The sequence below is a fragment of the Astatotilapia calliptera genome, chromosome 13 (genome assembly GCF_964374335.1).
Source record: "Astatotilapia calliptera chromosome 13, fAstCal68.1, whole genome shotgun sequence".
Lineage (NCBI taxonomy): Eukaryota > Metazoa > Chordata > Actinopteri > Cichliformes > Cichlidae > Astatotilapia > Astatotilapia calliptera.
The window spans coordinates 16,101,050-16,123,472 of record NC_137434.1 but is presented as its reverse complement, the minus strand read 5'-3'; the positions used below and the strand labels follow the sequence as shown (position 1 = coordinate 16,123,472).

The window sequence follows — 22,423 nt, the reverse complement described above, 5'->3', positions numbered from 1 at the left end:
TGAACACACACACACTGGACTCCCCTGAAACACACATAAGCGAGCATTTTGTTCCCGGTTTTATTTTGCACAGGGACATCTCTACTCTCAAGTTCATTCCTGCAGAGAGAAAAACAGCTGGAGCCTCTGGGATGTAAATAACGCAATGGCACTGACCATGCCAGATACCACACACACACAATCACACACAGCTTCCTCCCTCAGGTTCTTGGATGTTATTCACAGACAATCTTTAGACACATTTTGCAATTTTAAGAGTCACAAAGTGATTTTTTTTCTAATTACATAGTTTCCCACTAAACACTATGCTCTAAGTGTATCTGATGATATCACGTGTGCATGTTCATCCACTCTATCCAAAAAATGTTTTTGCTTCCAGGTACATTTGCAGTGGTTGAGCAACTAATTCATCACAGTGAATAGTGTGCTTTTATTTATTTCCAGTCCTTCCATACATAGAATAAGCTGTGAATGCAAAGACACCCTGCATGTTAGAGTAGATCGAGTAGACACAGTAAATACAGCACACAGCATATTTTAGCATGTACATGTCAACGGCAGTTGCCATTTCTATTTACCAGAATCCTAACTTTTCTCTACAAACTTTCCAATCAGCTGAAAGTTTGCAACCAACTTCAACACAGCTATAGGAAAATATATATACTAGATGTCTTTGACAGTAGATTGTTTTGAGCACTGTGTACTTTAAATATGATAAACAGGGTTAAAAAACTAACAAAAATATATTTGCACACTGTCCTTTGAAAGTGTGCAAATATAATGAACACTTTCAGATCCAATTATTTATGCAAACTGTGAGCTTACACAAGTCCTTGTTCTGTTCAAGTCAGACCCAGCAGCGTGCAAGAAAGTAGAAAACGTTTTGCGTTCTCTCCTTACAGTCCAATAACAGCTCAAGAGGAACTTCAATTGAACCTCTGACATAATTTTTGAGAAAACATAAAAATGTTTAAGTGGACTTTGTCTCACTGAGCACTCAATCTGAAGGTTCTTTGGCTTTCGTGGAGGGTGTCACGACAATGTCAGCATAGATCCAACAGGGATCTGTGGTGATTCATTTTAATTGCTTTAACACATCCATCATCATTTGCTTATTAGTTTTTCATGCTCCGATGCCTCCTTATTTTTATTAAAAAAGAGAGAACTGAGTTCAGCTCCCAAAACCTCTGAAATGTGTGATATTCACAGGTGGCATCTGGAGTTTGGGTCCAGCCCATTAAGAGGCTCAAGGACAGATGTCACGCGGCAGAGAGTAGCGCTGGAGCTTCAGTGGAATGTGTGAGGTTTGTGGTTAAGAATTTCCAAAATATATATAACACTTGCCTCAGCAAGCGAGTAGGGATGAATCCATGACTCATACAAAGACATTCGCTTCTCTGGAGAATTGCACTGGCCAACATTTAATAAGGAACATTATCCCCTGCTGTGACACTGATTGTGGTCGAACACTGGATAAGTTGAGGGTTGTGTTGCAACAAGTGATGTGCCCCTGCAGAATTATATGGAAGCAAAAACCTGTCAGTCAACGCGCTGTCATCGTGGAGTGGAGGAAAATGCTTTCACTTTTTGGTCGTCTTTTTTGTTTTTGGCCAAAGTATTTATTCGTTTCCCAAACGCTTCAAGAAACATGGCAATAAGGCAAAAAGATCTGTAGCTTTTAATAAAAATGAAGAGCTCCATATGTTTTATGTATTTTAGTCCGCTGTAGCGAAGGTTTCACGCGGGGCTATGTGAAACCTCACTGTGTGCAAATCACGACTCATCAAATAGCCACTTTCTTCCTTTTTTCCAGATATTTGTTTTTAATGTCATTGTCAACAAATCCTTTAAAAACACCAAAATAAAGAATTCGATCGTATGCCTTTGTAACTGAGCTACACATTTACCAATGTGCCTTCATTTTATGTACACGGGAACTTTTTTTTAAACAAGTCAATGCCACTTCCCACTGCAAACCAAATCTGCATTGTACAGTCAGTATAAATGCCAGCATACCACCGTTTTAGGAAATGATATATTAAGAAATTAATTTTTAAAGCTAAACTGTATATTTGAGCTTGAGCCACAATGTCACAAACATAGTAGGGGACTTGGAACGTAATAAGAGACATTGGGGATTTTGGTCTTGTAAGAGCAACAAAACTACTGAATGCCACTGCAACTTGTCAAGCTTTATATTATGTGGAAAACTATTAGGAATGCATTAGTGCACTTAAAACTTAAAGCGGCAGTCTCAAAGATTATTATTATTACCAACTAGGTGCCTGTGGCATCATTAGCGGAGAAAAAAAGCTACCTTTAAAGCAAACTGAGAATTTTCTGCTGCCACATCAAAGGTAGAAGGTTTGCTTTAATGCTTTCTGTCACAAAGCCTCTGCAGGGCACGGTTCTTGTTTTTGACAGGGTGTAATTTAACCCAAACTAGGATTTTATCTACCACTAAAACCAATGTAAAAGGAATAAAAATATTCAGTGACTGAATATTTTTGCTCTTAAAATGCATTCGAAGGTGGTTGCTACGAAAAATACTCGGCAGTTGTTTGGATTAATCATCTATCTACTGTCAGAACTAAAACACGCAAAGCTTGTCTCAGTAGTTTCTCGATACCAACTGCTCCAAACTGACGGTGGCTGTGAGCACTGGCATGATGGATTCCTTGTGGCGGTGATGTCGTACAAATATCCGGTTGCAAAAGAAGACCTGTAGGAGTCCCCAAATCAGTCAGGACTGAAATCTTGAAGACTGCTGCTTTATTTTGAACACTTTAAAATGTAAGAACAGCAGCTTTTACTGCATGTTGAGTTCATGATTGTAATCACAGTGTAACAGAAGGAGAAACACCAACATAAATTAAGTGCACTGTTCAGTTCAGTTTTAGGTGTTTTCCTTTTGTCATCATGTTCTTTGCACATGCCTACGGTGATATGTTTTAGTACACTTTCCAAAAAATGTAAAATCTGCCTCATCCTGTGCTCGCACGCACGCACGCGCACACACACACACACACACACACACACACACACACACACACACACACACACACACGCACACACACACACACGCACACACGCACGCACGCACACACACACACACACACACACACACACACACACACACACACACACACACACACACATGTGTTTGCCTTCTTCTCTGTGCTGTTGTATAATTCATGTGTAACAAAATGTAACCAACCATCGGAGACAGATGGTCTGGCATATGTTCCCCAACGCGACTGCCTCTTTGGACCCAGTACACTGAGGCTCACACAGCCACGCAAACACATTAATACACACTCAAAACATACAGTTTGGAGGCCTGGTGTTCCTCGGCATCCCAGTAAGCGCATAATAAGAATGAGAGTGACATTGTAAGGATTACCATAGAGGCATTTTGGATATACAGATGGGGCTCAGCGTGTCTGTAATGAATGTGGTCTGTGGAGCCAGTAGATCTGTTTGCTGTATGCGCAGCGGTTTCTATGCCGAAGCTCCTCTTATTGACTTGGCCTTGTTTCAGGTCCCACTAAGATAAGTGCCAGGTGATGACGTGAGGACTCTGCGGGTGTGGCACAGTTAGTTCTGAACCCTGTAGCTCCCAGCGAGCATGCTCCCTGTATGTTTCTTTATAGTCCAGAGGGGGCCGGGAGCCAAGAGGTGACACAAAGCAGCGGATGACCAGGAGGCGAGACTGTAAATAGCTGATGGGTAAAGATAGCATAGATCCATAGAGGAGAAGGTGAAGAGGAATTTCTCTTTTTTTGTTAAAAGTTTGTTCTAAGAGTTTCTGTACACCCACTTTTAGTAGTGGAAAGAGTTAGGAAGGGGAGAAAACAGTCACAGCTACAGCAGTCCAGAATAGAGATGGGTAGAGATGAGTGGTAGCAGAGAGACGGGGAGCAGCCGGAAAGTAAGGCCCGAGCACTTGCGCTCCCCAGAAGACCGCGTTCCCCCAAAGTAAGCCACCTGGGCTGCCGAGAAGAGAGAGAAACAAAGGGCAGGGAAATGTTAGCCAACATGTGTGTCTTTGTAGTTGGAAGACAGCTCATTCACATGAGGGTCAGTCATGCAAGACAGTGGGGTGCAGAGAGAGGACACGGTTGGAGGAATGTAAGCACCTCTAAGCCTTTTATTCCAAACCACTGTAATTAAGACTTAATGCATCTCGTTCTCTGGTAGTGCTTCTTTTGTTCTAACGATCTTGGTAATCCGGATACCCTGACTCTGCCAGGACCACTCACCCACACAGGCTGACCCATCGTCGTTGGGCTCAAAGCCCTGGTTGCATCTTCTCTTGGCGCGGCACTTATAGCTACCATAGGTATTGGTGCAGACAGGGCGGTCAGAGGGACACACAGAGGGGAACTGGGTACACTCATCTTGATCTGAGGGCAGGGAGAAGTGAGGAAGGCAAAGACACTTGACGTGTGTGAGGATTTTTAAACAAAGAGACAAGCACAGAGTTTGAAGGTGGATAAAGTGCCTCAGCTTACCCGTGCAGCGGCCATTCTCATTCAAAGCAAACCCGTGACCACACTGTAAGAGACAATTAGTAAGAAATATTATTTTTAATGAACTCTCCTGTGAAAGATCCGTAAAACTGTTGCACTATCCCAACAATTTACAATAAACAACTTGATGTCGATTGTTTCTTGAAGTTGGTGTTGTGTTTGTAGCAGCTTTGTTATTCGGACAAAATGAGTATTTAGTTTATTGAGAATAAAAAACATGCTGAAACCCACTATGAAGCACTTGTGTACCTCTATTTCCACAGTAGGAGTAACTTCCTCCTCATCTCTTGGATAGTGGATCTCCTGCACTGAGTTGATCTCTGACGGCTCGAGGGCCCGGGCTACTGAACGACCATCTGGCCAGAACACCTCCACACTGGTGGCCACATCCTTGCCTATTCAGGGAAGTAGAATCTGAGGTAGTTACAGTGCATACAGAAATATAAGACCACTGATCACTGAACCTTACAGTGTTGAGGTTTGTCAGACACATGACTAACCACATGGCAGTAACTTGTCTGTCATTTTAGATGGATAACAATCTTGGTGACAATGTATGGTCAAGACATCAGTCCACAAAGGAAACATTTGTATTCTCCAACCAGTTGGCAGGTGGTTGCCTAAGGTTGTTGCTAAAGCCCCAGTCACACAAGCCTAGAGACTGCTCCCTTAGCAGCCTGTCTTAGTCGGCCATAGTCTGTATGGGAGATGCAAACTTGTCTGCAAACACTGTCCAGTAAGGTGTAGTAAATCTGTGCAAACTGTGACACAAACCAGAAACTGAGACTTTTCACCTTCAAAGTAAAAGCTGCACATTTTGACAGGTCAGCTGAGGCACTTTTACTTGGGAGGAGAACGTTCTCCATTTTCCAGTCTGCATTGCACTTTTCCAAGTTTCACTACAGCACAGCTAGTAGTTAGCAAATGTCTGCAAACAAATCCCCATCTTTCATGCAAATTATGGGCACCTGCAGCAACCAGGTAACAACCACAGCAATTTACAATCACACGGTTTTCCCTCCCAACCACTGGTTGTATCACATCCAATACAAGATACAATTCTTGAGCAATGTACACATGATGAAACGTGAGAAACCTCTATATATTGGAGGTTATCTCTTTCCTTTCTTTTTTACTGGCTCACGTTGTACAAGCACTCTCCCCTCTTCGCTCTATTAACTGTTTTCATTGGGCATAGAGAAAGCCCCTCTCCAGAGGCCCTCTGTAGCCCTTAATTAAAGTGGCATTTCTTATGTAAACAGATCTGGAGTTACCTTGCCAGACAGACAGTCCACTCAGCAGGTGTGCTGCCTGAGAGCCAAAGAATATTTCACCTGTTCTACACCCACGTGACACCGTCTCATTTTGTTGTGGGGAACAGATCTCACATGTCTAAGAGTACTGACACTTTTCAACCTGGAGAATGGAGGTCTCTACTAAAGCCACAATTGTCTGGATAGTTTGCTGCTTGAGTGTATTATGAGGGCCACCAAAGGTGATGTGAGCTTGGACAATCCTGATATTGAACAGGCTCAGTGAGGAGAGCCAGGGAGGAGTAGTGGGTGGGTGGGCTAGCAGGCCTGTATGGTAACCAGCTGACTGTCCTAGGGAAGGACAGTCAGAAAGAGACATAGAGCTAGTTCCTCACAACCATGGCTGGCTTCCATCTGCAGCACCTGTCCTCCTCCGCTCTTCATGTTTTGCCCAATCAGCTCCCTCCCACAGAGAACTTTTGCTCCCGTGGGTGCCTAATCAGGCTGAAGGTATTAAGACAATGCTTTCCACATGCTTTTGTTTTCTTCCTTGCTGCTACTCTCTGCAATGTTTATCTGTCTTACCGCCCATTCAAACCTCAGAAACCAATTTGAGAACAAGAGAAGCAAGCTATGAAGAAATGCTTTTATTAATTTATATCAGAGTGAATTAACATTAGATGTTGCATCTGCGGATCAGATAAAACAAGTTAAGTGTGTATTTTCTGATATTTCCTTACCGAGGCCAAAGTGGGCAACAGGCTCCATCTCACAGAGGTACCCTGAGCCGCCATCAATTATTCTTGTGTGTGGGCCACTCTTTTTTGTATATACAACCACTTTAGCTCCCCTGGCAAAAGCGCCAAATTTTGTCCGGGGAATCACTCGCAGCCATGAGTTTGCATTGCCCTAAGAAAAAGGCAGAAAAAGGGGAAAAAAAGAGGGAGTAAGGCTTAATGTCACACTACTTATCGAGTATCACATGTCTCACAATCACTCACCTGGTTGACTTTGTAGACAGAGAGAGGCTGTGCTGCACTTTCACCGTGAGACACCAGCAGTTCCAGGCGCCCATCCCCATCAAAGTCTGTGGCTACCGCTCCTGGAGATTCATCACAGTAATGATGCGGCTAAACACTCGAGGATACATTCCTCATAACATTTATTATCCTCATGCAGGGACATAATCCAACAGTCATTGAACTAATAATGTGGAACCAATTCTATTTTTTCCTATAATAAAGTGCATGAGGAAACTCAGATTCTAAGTGGAGCTCTAATGCCATCTAGAGGTTTGATGTTGTAATAGCAGAGGAGATATGGTGTAGTGCTGCTTATCATTTTTAATAGAGCTGTATGACAGCTATCTTTTCTGCCATGCTCACCGGTTCCTCGTCCTTCCGGCTCTGCTGCCTCCCCGATATTCAGCTCTTCTATCTGGGGGTCTCCATGTTCTCTCCTGCTCACCCTATTGAAGTAGTACCACAAACATTACCCTGAAATCACTGCAAAAATTCTAAGCTGCTATAAATGTGGTTGCAGTATAGGAAAGATCCAAATAACACAAGGCTTTTCTGAAACTCGTCACTATGCTACAATTCACTGTTTTGTTTTGTTGTTTTTAAACTGGAAACTGGAAACTCTTTAATGCATAAATTACACAATTAGATTAAAATATGATAAGTTTATACTTGATTTAATAAAAAAGACAACGAATTGTTCCAATTGCTGATATCCGTAGTGATATTGTCAATAAATTAGTACATAGTACATATAATAGGCACCACTCAGACTACTGACAATATTCTATTATGAGTAGATTTTGAATAGACAATTACTGTAGTGGACCTGCAGTCTCCTAATCAGAAGATATAGTGCATATTACTACACATAACACAGGAAACTAACATAAATAATGCACATAAATCTCAGCAAACACAAATACAACAACCAGAAGACAAGAAGAAAATTAGATATTTCCAAACTTACATAATTACTGATTTGTATGAATTAATTATTATCAATTCGTAATTTGTCATATCTCTGTGAAGCACATTGGTGAAAATGTATTGAGTTTACAAACCTGTATCCTTTGTTAAACATATGCACATTATCACCCACCATGAACCTGCTTTCCTTAAAATAATTAGCTATCTTGGTACACTAATCTGCTGATCCTGACTATTAAACACTTCAGCTAAGCTAAATATTGATTCGTTGTGTTGAATTAATTAGTTTGGGCTTGTTTTTATTTCAGTGCCAGAGAATAGAGTTTGAAAAAAGCTGATTCATCTTCGGAGCAGACAATGGCAGAGCCACAGGCCATGGAGCTGTGACCCCTGTCAGACCATGCCCAGAAAGACAAATTTTCCTTCAATGACCTGGTGTGCAGGAATATTCAGCTCCAGGAAATCTGTGGAGCTCAAACTGATTATTGATATTCAGAATAAATTAACCCAACATCTCCTGGCAACGTTCATCATGAGTTCTGCATCCTGTTCAGATAAATATGCCAGATCAGATTTTTATTCAGGAAGATGGGTTCATTCTACTATTAAGTCCTAACAATTAATATGTATCATATATTACATTTTAAGAGCTGAGTTCATTAATATTATCAAGAGAGGAAGCCAAACCACGAGCCAAAAAGAGACCTAAAACTGTCTTAATGAAAGATTCATTCATGTGTGGAGGAGGAGGCGGGATGCCAGACTAGATAAGTATCCTTGGCTGGGAATTTTAAATTCTTCTCAGCTTCCATGCTCGGCTTTAGAATATTAAATCAAGACACAAGAGTATTCGATTAAGCTTCTCATCAAAGTGATGTTAAAAACTTACTGTCATACTTGAACAAAATCTGACAGTGTTGGTGCGAGTACCTAAAGAGTCTGTTGGCGGAGGGGCCTCTGTAAGCGATGTTATTGAAGAACACCTCCAACTCGTTGTCATTGTCAAAATCTGCAGCGACAACAGTTCGAACCGGGGAGGGCATGGAAAACTTCTGGGATGCTATGTCCTGGGGAAAAAGGTAACATCACTGAAACACATGCATGCATTTACAGAAGCACAATACATGCATAAGTTGAATGCCTTTCAATTATTTGGATGAAACTGGATGCTGGATACTGCATTTTAACTATTTGGATGAATCTGGATGAAACTTACTAGATAAACTGCCCAGGGTACCAGAATTATCAGGATTTATATAGCTTTTTCCGTATTTATAGTTATAACATTCTAATTTTAACAAATAATATATTATATAGCCTGTAGCAGCTGATCTCAGTTCTGTTCTCAAAATTCTGTTAATGTACTTGAGTTGGACCAATTTTATTAATTAATAATAAATCAACTTATTTACTGCAGTTGAGTCCAACCCATGCAAGAGTGTTGAGGCAAAGTACACCCTGGTGGACAGGTCGCCAGTCAACCACAGGGCTAGCACATAGAGAGAGACAACCATTTGCACTCACATTTACATATTTATGGGTAATTTAGAATCACCAGTTAACCTAACCCCACTAACTGCATTTCTTTTGACTTTGGAAGGAAGCCAGGGTACATGCAAACTCTACAAAGACAGGCCCTGGCCTAGTAGTGGATTCAAAAAAGTTGCTCAATTCCACTGACTAATCAGGGTTAAAGGGTTTTCCTTTCCTTCAACTGTCTAGATATGAGAACACCAGAGTAACTTTGTATAAGCAGAAGAGGTTTTCGAGGTAAAAACATTGGAAGGATGTGTAATTTTACATGAACTTGTTTTTACATGAACCTGCTGTGATTACATCTCGTGGTTCCTTAGTCCATTTTGTTCAATGTTATGTGACCTGATGCACTCGCTCGAAAGACCGTTTCATAACCTCAAGGTTCAACCTCCTTCAAAATAAAAACATGTCAATCAGCGTCCAGTGCTTGTGTCTGGGCTCTTTTTACATCCTCTGGCATGGGGCAAGTCGACAGCAGCCCTCGTGCCCCACCTCCGAAAAAAGTCTGCAGCAGAAGAGTTTTTGCATGAGAAAGTAACAGATATCTCCCCGCTTCAGTGACACAGTGATAAGTCGGGAAAGAGTTATAGAGCAGCCCTTCACTCCCCCCAGTATTTACTCCCTGTTTTAATTATAAGGCTCATAAAGCTGCAGGGGTGGGGGCCGCCCACAGTGACCTTCTGCTTCTCAGGTGAAGGAGAGGGGATGGCCAGCTGAGGCCAAGAGTGAGGAAAGCAGGGACAGCTCCGTAATAAGTGCCGAAGACAGTAGGCGCATGAATAAAAGTGCCTTCAGGAACAAAAAGGGCTCTCCCCAGAACTAATACAGGGCTTCTAAAGATATAATCTGCATGGAGTTAATTAGAAATAAATAGTAAAATGACTAAATTTCCTTACACTGACCAATTTTTATTTCAGATTACTGAATGCAAAAGAACTCCAAGAGAACTTCTACTAAAACCTTTCTTCTTTTTAAATATATATTCATTATGTGTATGTGTGAGCACAAGTGTATGTTAAACCTATTCCAAGGAAACCCTCTGCAACAGATTTTAATTAAAGCACAAACGGGCCTAATCGGCACTTTCCACTGCCCAGGCAAGCTGCTGGTTCAGCCCAATTTAATTGGTGGTTTACTGAAGTGATACAACAGCTTCATTATGCATGCCAAAGGTCAACACGGCTAGTAGGAGTGTCAGCTTGTGTGGGCGAAGGGCGTCTTAAATATGTTTTGGGGTTGTGATTTAACAATCTTGGTTCAAAAAAAAAAAAACATTGTCAGGCTAATTCAATTTGTCTTTTGTGTTTTTGCACGTATAGGCGTAACAGGGTTTGAGTGTCTCAGTGTGTGTGTGTGTGTGTGTGTGTGTGTGTGTCATGCTGATGGAACTATCTCTGGGCAAAGCATCACACATTAACCCCTTACTCGACCCCTATAAAGATGTCTTGGGTGACATTTATCTCCTAGGTAAAAGATGCGAGTGCAGGTGGTGGCAGATAGATCACCGAGCCCGACTCCTCTACAGATTTATGCAGCAGGGCCTGTCTCTGACTTCGCCACTCTAAAACTTAGTACCCAAACAGATGCGTGCTGCTGGCTGCCTTGCACACGCTGTCTGTAGAGTCATTGATTGAGTAAATCACTAACCTTGCGTCTTTAAATACCACTCAAACGCAAAGTGGGCAGCCACTGAGTAGTGTTAATTCACTCGCCAACCATTTGGATTGATAGTCCTTTGATTCACAGTGATAACAGGTCTGATTTGTTTTATTTGTGCTCCTTGTTCATTAGACAGAAGAACAACAACCTCTCTCTGAAACTCTCTAGAGTTGACAGTGACAATCTGAATGGGCTTTTTGGGTCCTTCACTAAGTAAAATCATATTATTCAATCGGTTATTGCAGTGAAATCACAAGCACTGCAACTTTTGAGCACACTTTCCTCAGCAGATCACATGTGGAGTGGAATGTGTGGAAATGTGAGAATGCCCATGCTTCCATTTATCATATGTGATCATTTGAAGTAGGTCTTTATAAGGTATCTGGCAGTCGTGTCGGTTTGATGCTAACTGAGCTGATAGCATCAAATCCGGGCCCACCTTAAACTTTTGCTTGCGGTTACTGAGCTGCATGTACAACCGATGAGGTCCGTTCCAGTTCCCGTAGACGATGTCCGTCTTACCGTCACGGTTGAAGTCTGCAAGAGCCACCCCTCTGCCGTGCTGCATGGGGTCTTCTACACCTAAAAAGATTCGAGATGTTCCCAATCTGTTTCCATCATCTGCCATCAATATTTTCAAAACCAGGTAACCCTGACCAGTGCTGCTGCTGGAACTGTGTCATTGGGTACAATACAGCACTTCAGTGTCTGATTTATTAAACAACAAACTGGTGACATAAAAACGATGAAGTGCTACATTTCTAATGTTTAAAATCAATCACTGAATTCATGGCAATCACTTTCTTGTCATCATGAGATGACGGTAAAAAAAACAGCTTCTCTGATAAGCTGATGGCTTTGCGCTTCACCTGCAGCGATCAAACACATACTTTATCACAATGAGTCATTACAGAAAAGGAGGCCTCACCAGTTATTATTACTATAGTGCATTTAAATCATCTTGATTTATTTATTTTTTTAATAAACTTAATTTATTGCTTTCTCATTCTGTGAGGTTTCATTGCAGTTGACAGCTAATTAATCGTTAAAAGCCACAATATTAAAATATATGGTTTAACAAACTTAGATTTTTATATTAATTAGGTTGAAATATTTTAGGAATCATGCACGACTGATATTTATTCTATACAACAATGCCTCTCGCGTTTATTGTTTTTCACAGGATGATTGATGTGTGAAGAAATAACTGATCTCCCAGGCTATGATCTGGTAAACTGCACGTGATCATCTCACCAGCCTGCTGTGCCACATCCGTGAAAGTTCCATCGCCATTGTTCCTGAACAAGAAGTTTGGACCGTACTCATTGTCGCAAAACACATCAGACAGAGTCTGACTGACAATGGGCCCCACCACGACACCTCTTCCTCCTGCACAGAGAAAGACAAGGGAACAAGACACACAGCGGTGGGAGAATTAGGCAGCTCAGAAGAGGGCTAGCACAACATTTGGGAGGAAAAAAATGAAGCAGGATATGAGGAACAACAGAGAGAGCAGAGGGAGAGAGATCACCGCCTTAACAAAAGTGAAAGGGAAGAGATTATTACTGTCTTTCCAGGTCATTTCCTCTGAGTAGGGCAGCTCTTTCTGCTGACACAGACACTGACTCTGATGGGTTACATACACACAAACACAGGTAAACACACCTAAGCACAACAAGAAATGCAAAAACACAAAGAATCTTTTGCATTAACCAAAAGCAAACAGTAATTTTCTCCTTATGTAGTGATTTTTGTAACTGTTACACTTGAAGGTACACTTTTAGCATCACCCCAGGATTCTCCAGTGACATTCTGTAAAATGTAGTGCTTCATCTCAGACCAGCAGAGTTTAATTATGGAGTTGAAAGGGCTTTGATTGTCCTTCCAGTATGCAAAGTCACTGCTGCAAGTCATGACTCGCTGCTGATTTACTGGCCCGCTCCATCAACCCAGACAAATACCACTCAACCCCTACGGCCATAAACCACTAATGTCTCTCTGGAGATATGTAACCATTAGATATACAACTTCACCGACTGTCCCTCTCCTCTGATTAACGGCAGTTTGATGACAAAGCCATCTATCGTACATCATTCACAGCAAATGTGAGCAAGCTCATCTTCCCCCCTGGTGGATCAGATGATATCCTGCACGTGAAAAAAAAATCCATAGATGATGAAGATTCATGCCGGGGCGCTCACATACAAAGTCACCTCGTATTTCCAAAACTCACCAGAACAAGGACTTTTCAGTGATTATAATAAATTATCACAGGGGCAGCATTTTTTTTCATCATGACAGTCTCTATTATGAAGAAATTAATCATGGTAACATTTTTTGCATTTACTGTTCTGTTCTTCTATATATCACAGACCTAAATTGATCCACGTGATGACGCGGGCTGTAGTGACACATTTCAACATCATTTCAGTGAAATATTCATTTTGTTTCCAAAAACAGTTCTAAGCAACATTTTTAATGAAAACAGGGAGTTGATTTGCCAAATACAATGTTTTATGTTCCTGTAATGATTATTCTGCCAGTATGTGAAAACCCTTTAATCCAAACAATTAATGCTAAAATATAATTAATGCCATCCATGAATTTTCTCAATTACTGTCTTACTAAAACGGAAACTATTTAATTTGATTTAGATGCCAAGATTAACAGCTGAATTTCATGGTTAGAATAGGTTTGATATATGTGTTTGCCGCCCTTTGCCTTTGATTCCCTGTGACTTTGGCTGGAGTAAATAGCTGACAGCGCCAAAAGAGCCTTTACATCCTCTTTCTTCTTCTTTCTCTCAAGCCCTTTTTCTCTTTCTCGCCTGGCACTTCTCTAACCCCCTCTGACTCGCCCCTCGTCTGCTTCCCTGTGTGTCGCGAAGTCCTATATTTCAACCTCTGTGAGTACAACAAGCACATGCCCCTTCTGCAAATGTCTGTATAAATCAAACTGAAGGTCCAGTAGTGCTGGGTGATCTTAAAGCAATCGTCTATATCAAATACCCCCAGTCAGTGCTTCATACCCACCAATGAATTTGTTGACTCCAGCCCGCTCTGCCACATTGGAGAGGGCAACGACGCCCTGCGAAAGGTCACTCGCTGCCTCATCCATTTCTATGAGCGCATGAGGGCCCACGTTGCCACTGGCGTAGTTTGCTATGTAGATAGCATAACGACCTGTACCCTGTGCAGAAAAATAAAGATTTACGTGTATTCATATTTTTATTAATATAAATCAAGAATATGCTGCAACCCGATCAAATGCACTCATAGCTACGCATGAAATTATAAGCAACTGTAAATTAAAAAAAACAAACATGTTTTATATTTCTGCATTTCTGTGTTTCCTGAAGAGCTTTTTAAAATGTCTGTAGTCAGTAAAACAGACTCTACGGTGCTCATGTCATATATAAAAACATTTACTTTTCCTTTGACCATATTAAGGATTGGCTGCATTTTCTCTTATTTCATTAGTTCTTCAATTGCATCATCAACACAATTTTCTTTTACTCTTTTGAGTGGAAGTGGAGGCTCTAAGCTCAATATATAAATCTATGTTCTACCTCTAGACTGCAGGACAGGACAGAAAAATTGTAGTCAGCTTAAAAATGTCTGAAATACTATAAAGTTCCTTAAAGCCAACTGAAAAAGCAAATGTTTTGAAATATGCAACCTCTTTCAGACCCTCACGTTGGAGTATTCATCAAACAAAAATAGGATTAAACAGGTTATTTGTAACACTGTCTAGATCATCTTTTTTTATTATTAATATTCTGGAGTTACTATGCTTATTAATATTGTTTACTTTCCCAGTCAAACCTCTCGTCATCTTCAGCTCCACCTACCCCCATTTCTTACCCCGTACCCCTTATTCTTAGCCCTTTCTCCCTACTCCTTGCTCTGCCTCCCTTTGGAGATTAATTTCACACTCCATTATCAGTCAGAGTCCCTGCAGACACAAAATCACAGACGGAACCACACTAATAGACTACACACTCGATTCCAATGAGCTTTCCCACCAGGCCTAACATATTTCAATCAACAGAAACACATGCACATATGCAAACAAATGCACACATGCAATTTCACTATTTCTGTTACACCATATTGTATCTTTACAATGCAAGGAAGGTAAATGAGTCTGGTTGATATAAATGTCATTTAGTGTCACATGCTGTGGGAGCAGTGCGTCGCGCACACACCGCATGCCGGACACGCAAGCACGCTCCGAAGCTGCCAAACATGAAAATGAATTACAATGAAAGAGCTAAAGGCAACTGGAAGTTACTTAACCAACTTAAAAGTCAACGGTTTTTCAATAAGTCTTCACCCAAGGCTAATTTCTGTCACTGGGATTGGCATTGTGAATAGCGCGCTATACATGCCTGCAGTGCATGTTGGTCCAAGGACTGCACACCCTTTACATCAATCAAGAAGTATGAATAAGCTAACTTGCCGCTACTGCAGCATTTTTATTCTTTTATTGTCAAGAACTGCATCTTGTACTTTTTCACTGAGCTTCATTTGAACAATTTTTTAATTATTCTGGCTTTTAAAAGTCGTTTATTTTTTCATGCCTGCCAGTTTAAAGTTTTAGTGAACCAATCTATCAGTTCAATGTGAGGCCCTTCAATATGTCACCTTCATCAGTTTGTGTTAGAATGATGATGGGATGTCACTTTCAAGGAGACCGGGTAGGGACGAAACGGTCGGGTGGTAAATCGATCTTTTTCTCTTAAAGATAACACTTTATTTATGAGTAAACAACATCGAAAGCATTAGCTACCCAGCTGACTATAAAGCATGCTTTGCTTTTGGCCTGTGCAACGTTCTGCAGCTGTTTCTTTTAATATGTTCTAATAAAACCTGTTCAGCAACAGGAAAACATGTTCTCTCTCTGCTGGTCAGCTGGAACTGACATGCAAAAGCACACATCGGGGTTTTGGCTCCTTCCAAAAGAATCGTGCCATTTAAAAGCAGATATCTTTCCAATCGGTTTGGCAGCAGCACAACTTATCAGTGCTCAGTGTGATGGGACAGTGGTTAAAAAAATCTATTGTAGTCTTTACTTTCCTCTTCCCGCTATTACCTTCTTTAGCCCGTCCCTGATTGGAAGTGAGAATTGCATGCGTGGGTGTGAGATAAGAGACAAAGAAAGAGGGTGAGCGTGTCAGTCAGTGAGAGAAAAGGGACTAAAAAATAAAAGTGGAAACAATGGAGAAGGGACTGAGTGAAAGAGGGGAAAAAAATGCTACGGGCAGAAAGCAGTAGTGTGCAGTCATCACTCCTCCCCTCGTACGATGTTCTATAAAACAAACGAGCCCTGGCTTCTGTAATTACACTGGTGCGATGGACAGAAGAGAGAAAATGGCACACCATTCCCCCCAAATGAACTGTCATAGCACATGCTGAGAAGGGCGGCGTAGGCAGGGCATGAGTTATCACTGGTAAACAAACAGAAGCACCCGTGCATGTACGGAGAAGACACTCTAGGGAGTGTGCGTACGGTGCAGATCTGCATATAGTGCACTTGATGTGTGTGTGTGTGTTTGTATGAGAAGTACCTTTCTGTCCACACAGGCCACTGAGCGCCCAGCCATAGGGTTGGCTACGTCTCTGTGTTCGTTAATATCATCGCTCAGCAGATCTTCAAAGCGCCCATTACGGAACTTAAACAGCTTGTCAGAGTATGTTGCCCGACCTTGATGCAGAGAGAGAAAAGGTTCAGGAAAGACAAAGACTGCGTGGAGAAAAGAGGCATTGTGTAATGCAAAAACTGTGGGTGAGTGAAAACAGGCTCCTGTGGCTGGAAGTGAGCAAAGTGATAAAGGAGTTTAAGAAAAATGACAGACGTGAGGTGTTGCAGTTTTGGCAGTCTGATCTCTGGGTTTCTCACAGATTAATAGCAGCGCAAAGCTTATCTGTTATCTGCTGAAGACTCAGCTGAGATAAGCTTAATATCTGCATACCGATTCTCCTCCTTTGTCTCTGTGTAAAAGGAAAAAAAAGAAAGAAAGCCCTATGTGTGCCTTTGTAGTTTTCCAAAAGTGTATCAGCTCGCACTGTACCAGAGAAGGCGTTATTGGTGTTGAGGACATAAATCTCTTCCCGTCCATCTCCATCGATGTCACAAGCTGTCACTCCGATGGCGTTGCCTTGACGGTCTCTCAGGGCATAGAACGGGGAGCTACGGTTGTCAACAGCGATGTTGACAAGCCTTTTCCTCTGTTTGTCGTACTTTAGCACCAGGTTCGGGCCGTTGTAGCTGTCACGGGCAAAAATAGCACGCTGTTATAATGCACATGACTGACAGTATGACATTCTTGTTTTACAGTTTATGAGCTTTAGCAAGTGCTGGCTGAACATGCTGAAAGCAACATTTGCTTGCTGGTTTAGTTTGAAGTTTAACTTTATAAAGACTTTGATGACAGCTGGACTCCTGCATCTCTCTTCTATTCTGTAGTTGCAGATTTGATCAGAGAGATTGATTGGCAAGCAAAATTTTTAGATTCACATTTTATTTATTTATTTTTACTTATAGCAAATCATTTTGACCTTAATGTCTATTTTTTGCCTCTTAAAAATATCTGTTACATGCAAACGAATTCTGTTTATTGCGTAATAACGTCACTCATGTATTTTCATAATTTGGATTTTATGGCATGTAAGTCCAGGATGAGTCAGTCATGTAGTCCTTAGTTTACCGGACACAGAAGCCCTTTAGGTTTATATTATGGAGACGTTTCACTGAGATCTTATGCTTGTCACATTGGAGCTCATGAATTTTGTTTACCCATAAGCCTCAGGTGCCATTGCAGTGGGGAGCAAATCAGTGAGAGGTGTAAAACAGAACAATGGATAATTTTGATTGCACACATTTTTTTTCAACAGTGTAATCTCTACTCATGGTTTTGATTTAGAATCCAAGCCTCTGATGTTTTTTATGCCAGTTTGCAAGAAATGTTGTAAACTTACTCTTGACAGTGCATTTTGCTAACATTCAGTTTGAAATCAAAATCTAAATTTGCCTAAATACTTAAAAAATATAGTCTAAAATGTTTGGATATACACTACAAAAGCTTTCTTGGTTGTCACCAAAGTATATTAGAGAAGGTCGGCACTGTCAGTGTAATGTATATAAAAGTAATTATTTTAATTGTAAATTAAATTACATCCTCTATGAGGTTTTGGGATGAGCTCCCGTCCAGGATACCTGCTGAATAGGATGTTTTACCTAAATTACATCTATTAAGCAGGGTCATTTTTGGTTCATCTATTTCCTGTTAAGCACTGGGAAATGTATTCATGCTCAGTCATTGCTGGATTGAGGCAGTCTTGTAAAGCTGTTCCCATCACTGGCACTCTTTTCGATCATATCCATTTTTCATCAGTTGACTGAGCCCCAGGGTGGCCTTAGCATCTCTTATCTTTTAGCTTTTTTTGCCTTTGTCTTTAACCTTTATCTTTTGGAAGTTGTGTTTTTATTTAAGCTTAAGAGTTAGACTAGTGGGAGGGAAACTTAAGGGATTTAGGGGGTTTTTATGGTGATGGTAAGTCCAACTTTCTCTGCACGCTCCTCACCCAGCTACAAATATCTCCAGGTCTCCATCCCCGTCCACATCAGTGACAGCCACGCCATAGTTGAGCTGGGTGGGGTTGTTGTCGTAGTCTGGAGGAAGGACGGTCTTGGTTATAGCTGAGAACACGGGCTCTGACCTCTGAGCCACCGAGAGGGCGGGCAGGAACAAAACCAGCCACAACAACATCCTTACCTGAAGGGCGAAACACACTATTTGCAACATGACTTTTGTTTTAAAGAATTCAAGTGCTGAATAACGCCAACGGACGTTGTACAGACATATACAGTCTGAACAGCAAAATTACCATTCATCCAATCCACAACGCTATTCACCTGAACTACTGCACACGTGACCTGCTAGTTGATGTGTAATGAGAATCCCATAAAAAAATATGAGTCATTCATCTGCAACTGCAACACATCCCCCCACTTTTTTTTTGCTAGTTCTCCAAATCCATCATAAGGCAAACATTGCTGGCAAAGCTTCCTGCTATACTCAGACATAAAGATGAGGATATACCACTGCAATCAGCGGCATTCTGCAGGGTTAGATCTGAACAACCCATCACATGCAGACAGGCTGAGGAATTACAAGACAGAAAATCCATACATGGAGCGAAGGCATTAGCCAGAGGCCAAGTGAGTACAGAGGAAACCAATACGACCTGTTATAACAGACCTGAGGTGTTGTTTCCTTAGAGACAAGGACCAACACTAAAATGGAAAAGATTTTTTTTCTGTTTGGATAAAAGGACTCAGTGATGTATTATTGTCCTTTAAGTGGTAAGCAGATAAAAGGTGAACATTGATCCAATTCGAGTTGTGAATTGCAGGCAGGTAAAGGTGAGGTGGAGTTTCTGACGCTCAGGCTGAAAAGAAGCAAAGAGGAATTGGCAAAGAGAAGGGTCACCTTCTTAACGCTGAAATAAGAAGCTCATCAGCAACAGCCCTGCAAAACATCACACACACACAGACACACACGTGCACACATTTAAGTGGCATTCTAAAGGCTGACAACTTGATTTTCTCTGCCTGTGGATTTATGAACATGTCCTCCGTCATTCCATCTGTAATGCCGCTGAGACGCTCCCATCTATACTGCTGCAGATTCTCCCTTTCTGCTGAGTGTCCAGGTGATGTATGGCTCTTTAACATCTCCCTCAACAATTCAATTTAAGATAAAACCACAGTGCTGCTTGAGTAATACTCTCGAAAGCACAAAAAGCAGGAGAGGAAGCACCTCTGCTGACACCTGCAGAAATATGGCCGGGGCCAACGCTAACTCCCTGGGCAGGCAGCGCAGCGATAACGCCGGCAGAAGAGCCGGTAGTAATGTGGACTGTGCCTGTTAGCAAGAAGGGTTAATTAACAACACTGGGAGCTCAAGATGAGGCAGTTTCTCCCCATTAGAGCAGGATGTGATGACAAATGAGCTGGCCAGTTCCACACTAGAGAAAGGGACTTTACAGACTTGCTAATAAACTCCATATTAGATAGGGGGAGTGGGCTATAAATTAAAAAGAAAAGGAAACGGAAACGTGGAAAGTCAAAAAACTAAGTGTTATGGAAAAGCACACAGTCTCTTTAGATCTTTTTAAATGAACTGCAAATCAGCCAATTAGAGGACAAGATAACAACGTGTAAATGATGGAGCTTCTACTAGAAAGGTGGACAGGTTAACTTTAATAGCCATGCATACAAGGTTATATTCATATTTCAGTTGAACACCAGCCTGAAAAAGACAAAAGGAAAAAAAAACTTTGGTATCCCTTATAAGTCACCCACACAAAGTAATAGCGACATGAAAGAGGATTGGTGATAGGACAGATGAGTGCATGAAATCACTGGAGACTTTTCAGTTTGATAAAATCATGAGGTACTATATTATCCAGCCAAGGACATGAAGTCTCTTCGCCACAGATTCACTGCAGTAAGAACCAAGACATCCTTCTTCAGCTGTCAAGCAAAGTTGGACTTTTCTGCAAGCACATATCCACAAACCATTTTTGCCCTCATCTGGGTTCGATGATATAACATCTGCCGAGGTCACCGCCCAAACAAGGGAACATCAAGCAAAGTAATCTCCTGTAAACCATTCAAAGACAATGAAACGGCCCAGGAAACGAATAGTCGTTTCAGAGCAGAGAAATGCTTTCGATGTGGTTATTTATGTTGGCATTAAGAGGTCATTACCACAGCGTGCAACATCAGCATGTGCTTTCTGAAGAATTCGTGCTCAGCTCTGATCCTGATAACACTGCGACAAAGAGCCAGCAACATCTTCACTTTCAAACACACTTTTGCAGAAGCTCTTTTCTGTGAAGGACACCCTCACTGCAGAACACACACACACACACACACACACACACACACACACACACACACACACACACACACACACACACACACACATACACACACAAAGCACTCTACCAGTCACAGTGAATTACATTTCAATCAACACCTGACATTAATGACAAGCTCTTGTTCGTCTATCATTTACCACTTAATATAAGGCAACAATAAATCCAGCAAGGATTATTGTTCATTTATTGTTCATTTGACTCACAAAACACATCATATGAGTAGTTTAAACCACCACATAATCATTTAAACAACGTTTAGTAGTTTTTATTGGTTTTTGTTCTATCTATCTATCTATCTATCTATCTATCTATCTATCTATCTATCTATCTATCTATCTATCTATCAAATAAAAATACTTCTTTTAAAAATGAGAAAAGTTAAAAAATAAGCGCACTCCACCTCGGTAATGATAAGTCCATTTACAAAACAAACCTGCTGTCATTTAACTACCTGCACATCGGCGTTTTTAAAACTATGAGCATCATTTAATCCGTGACAGCTACTGTAACCAAAGGGGATGACCGTTTAACAGCATTATTGATAACAAGCGTCTCTGTCTGGGTTGAGGTTTTGCTCTGAAAGTTACGTTCAAATCGTCAACTTTCTTTCGCGTCTTTGCGCAGCAGATCCCAGCTGAGCGCCACAACGATCCTGAACCCAGCGGAAGACGGCAGCTTCAGCAGCGGGCAGACTCAGGTACTCACAGATGCAGAGACGCTCGGGAAACTCCGACAAAATCCTCCAGCGAACTGACACCAGGGACGGTGAGAGAGAGCGAAAGAGAGAGAGAGCTAAACAGCCTTTATCTCAAGGGTTTTTCCCCACTTATTCCCTTTACACAACTTCCAAAAGATTTGCTTTATGAAATCGCTTGTACGAGATTTGAGCCAATCTCCGCGCAGCTTGTTGAATATCTAAAATGAAAACCAATCGGGAAGCTGGGAAACGGCGGGTGGGCGTGTCGGCAGGTGTTTATTATAATCTGGCAGTGGGGCGCAGCTGGGATGAGGATGCGGAGCTTACTCGGTTCAGTTGGGATGCTGTGACTTCTGTCCCATCCACGTGTGATTATAGATGAAAGTTATTAGATATTTTTGGATGTCAGCCACCATTTTTTCCTGTTTTTTTTTTTTTACACGCAGGCAGACTGATTTAAATGAGCCATTTAACAAATTGGAGCATAAGTTCGTTTAAACGGTGCCTCCAGGCTCCTTTCGTGTATACTGAAATATATCCCCACCATATATGTTATGTGTTCATAAAGGTTTATTATATTTATATCTTCAAAAGGTGCAGGCTTCGATTTTTCTTGTGACTCTATATAATTTATATTTATAAAAGAAATATGTTTTTTTTTTCATTTCAGTATGTTTTTTGCTTGTTGTAGTAATGCCATTGAAGCAAAGGAAAGCACTTAAAATGCTTAAAATGCTTCTTTTTTGTTATCTTAAGATGCCCAGAAAGCTGCTTCAGCTGTATGTGCAAAGTCATAAAACTAGAAGCTCTCAGGCTCTGCTAATGCCCTGTCTTGCGGTTTAAAAAA

The 22,423-nt window shown here is 41.3% G+C and overlaps 1 protein-coding gene across 3 annotated transcripts; it reads right to left on the bottom strand.

The window, feature by feature from the left end:
- Positions 1–1,795: 1,795 nt before the first annotated feature.
- crtac1b (cartilage acidic protein 1b) lies at positions 1,796–21,741 on the bottom strand. 3 transcript variants are annotated; one of them, XM_080287870.1, is made up of 14 exons: positions 21,585–21,741; positions 18,516–18,706; positions 17,003–17,199; positions 16,499–16,635; positions 13,962–14,118; positions 12,184–12,318; positions 11,369–11,511; positions 8,665–8,801; positions 7,171–7,253; positions 6,787–6,887; positions 6,526–6,694; positions 4,782–4,927; positions 4,515–4,557; positions 1,796–3,992 (listed from the first exon to the last, which is right to left on the bottom strand). In XM_080287870.1, the coding sequence occupies exons 2-14, from the start codon at positions 18,698–18,700 to the stop codon at positions 3,865–3,867; spliced, it is 1,761 nt and encodes a 586-aa protein (XP_080143996.1). In that variant the 5' UTR covers positions 18,701–18,706; positions 21,585–21,741; the 3' UTR covers positions 1,796–3,864. The 3 variants fall into 3 exon arrangements, with proteins under 3 accessions (XP_080143996.1, XP_080143995.1, XP_080143994.1); XM_080287869.1 differs by having other exon boundaries at positions 1,796–3,987; XM_080287868.1 differs by lacking the exon at positions 1,796–3,992 and adding an exon at positions 4,131–4,406.
- Positions 21,742–22,423: the final 682 nt, after the last annotated feature.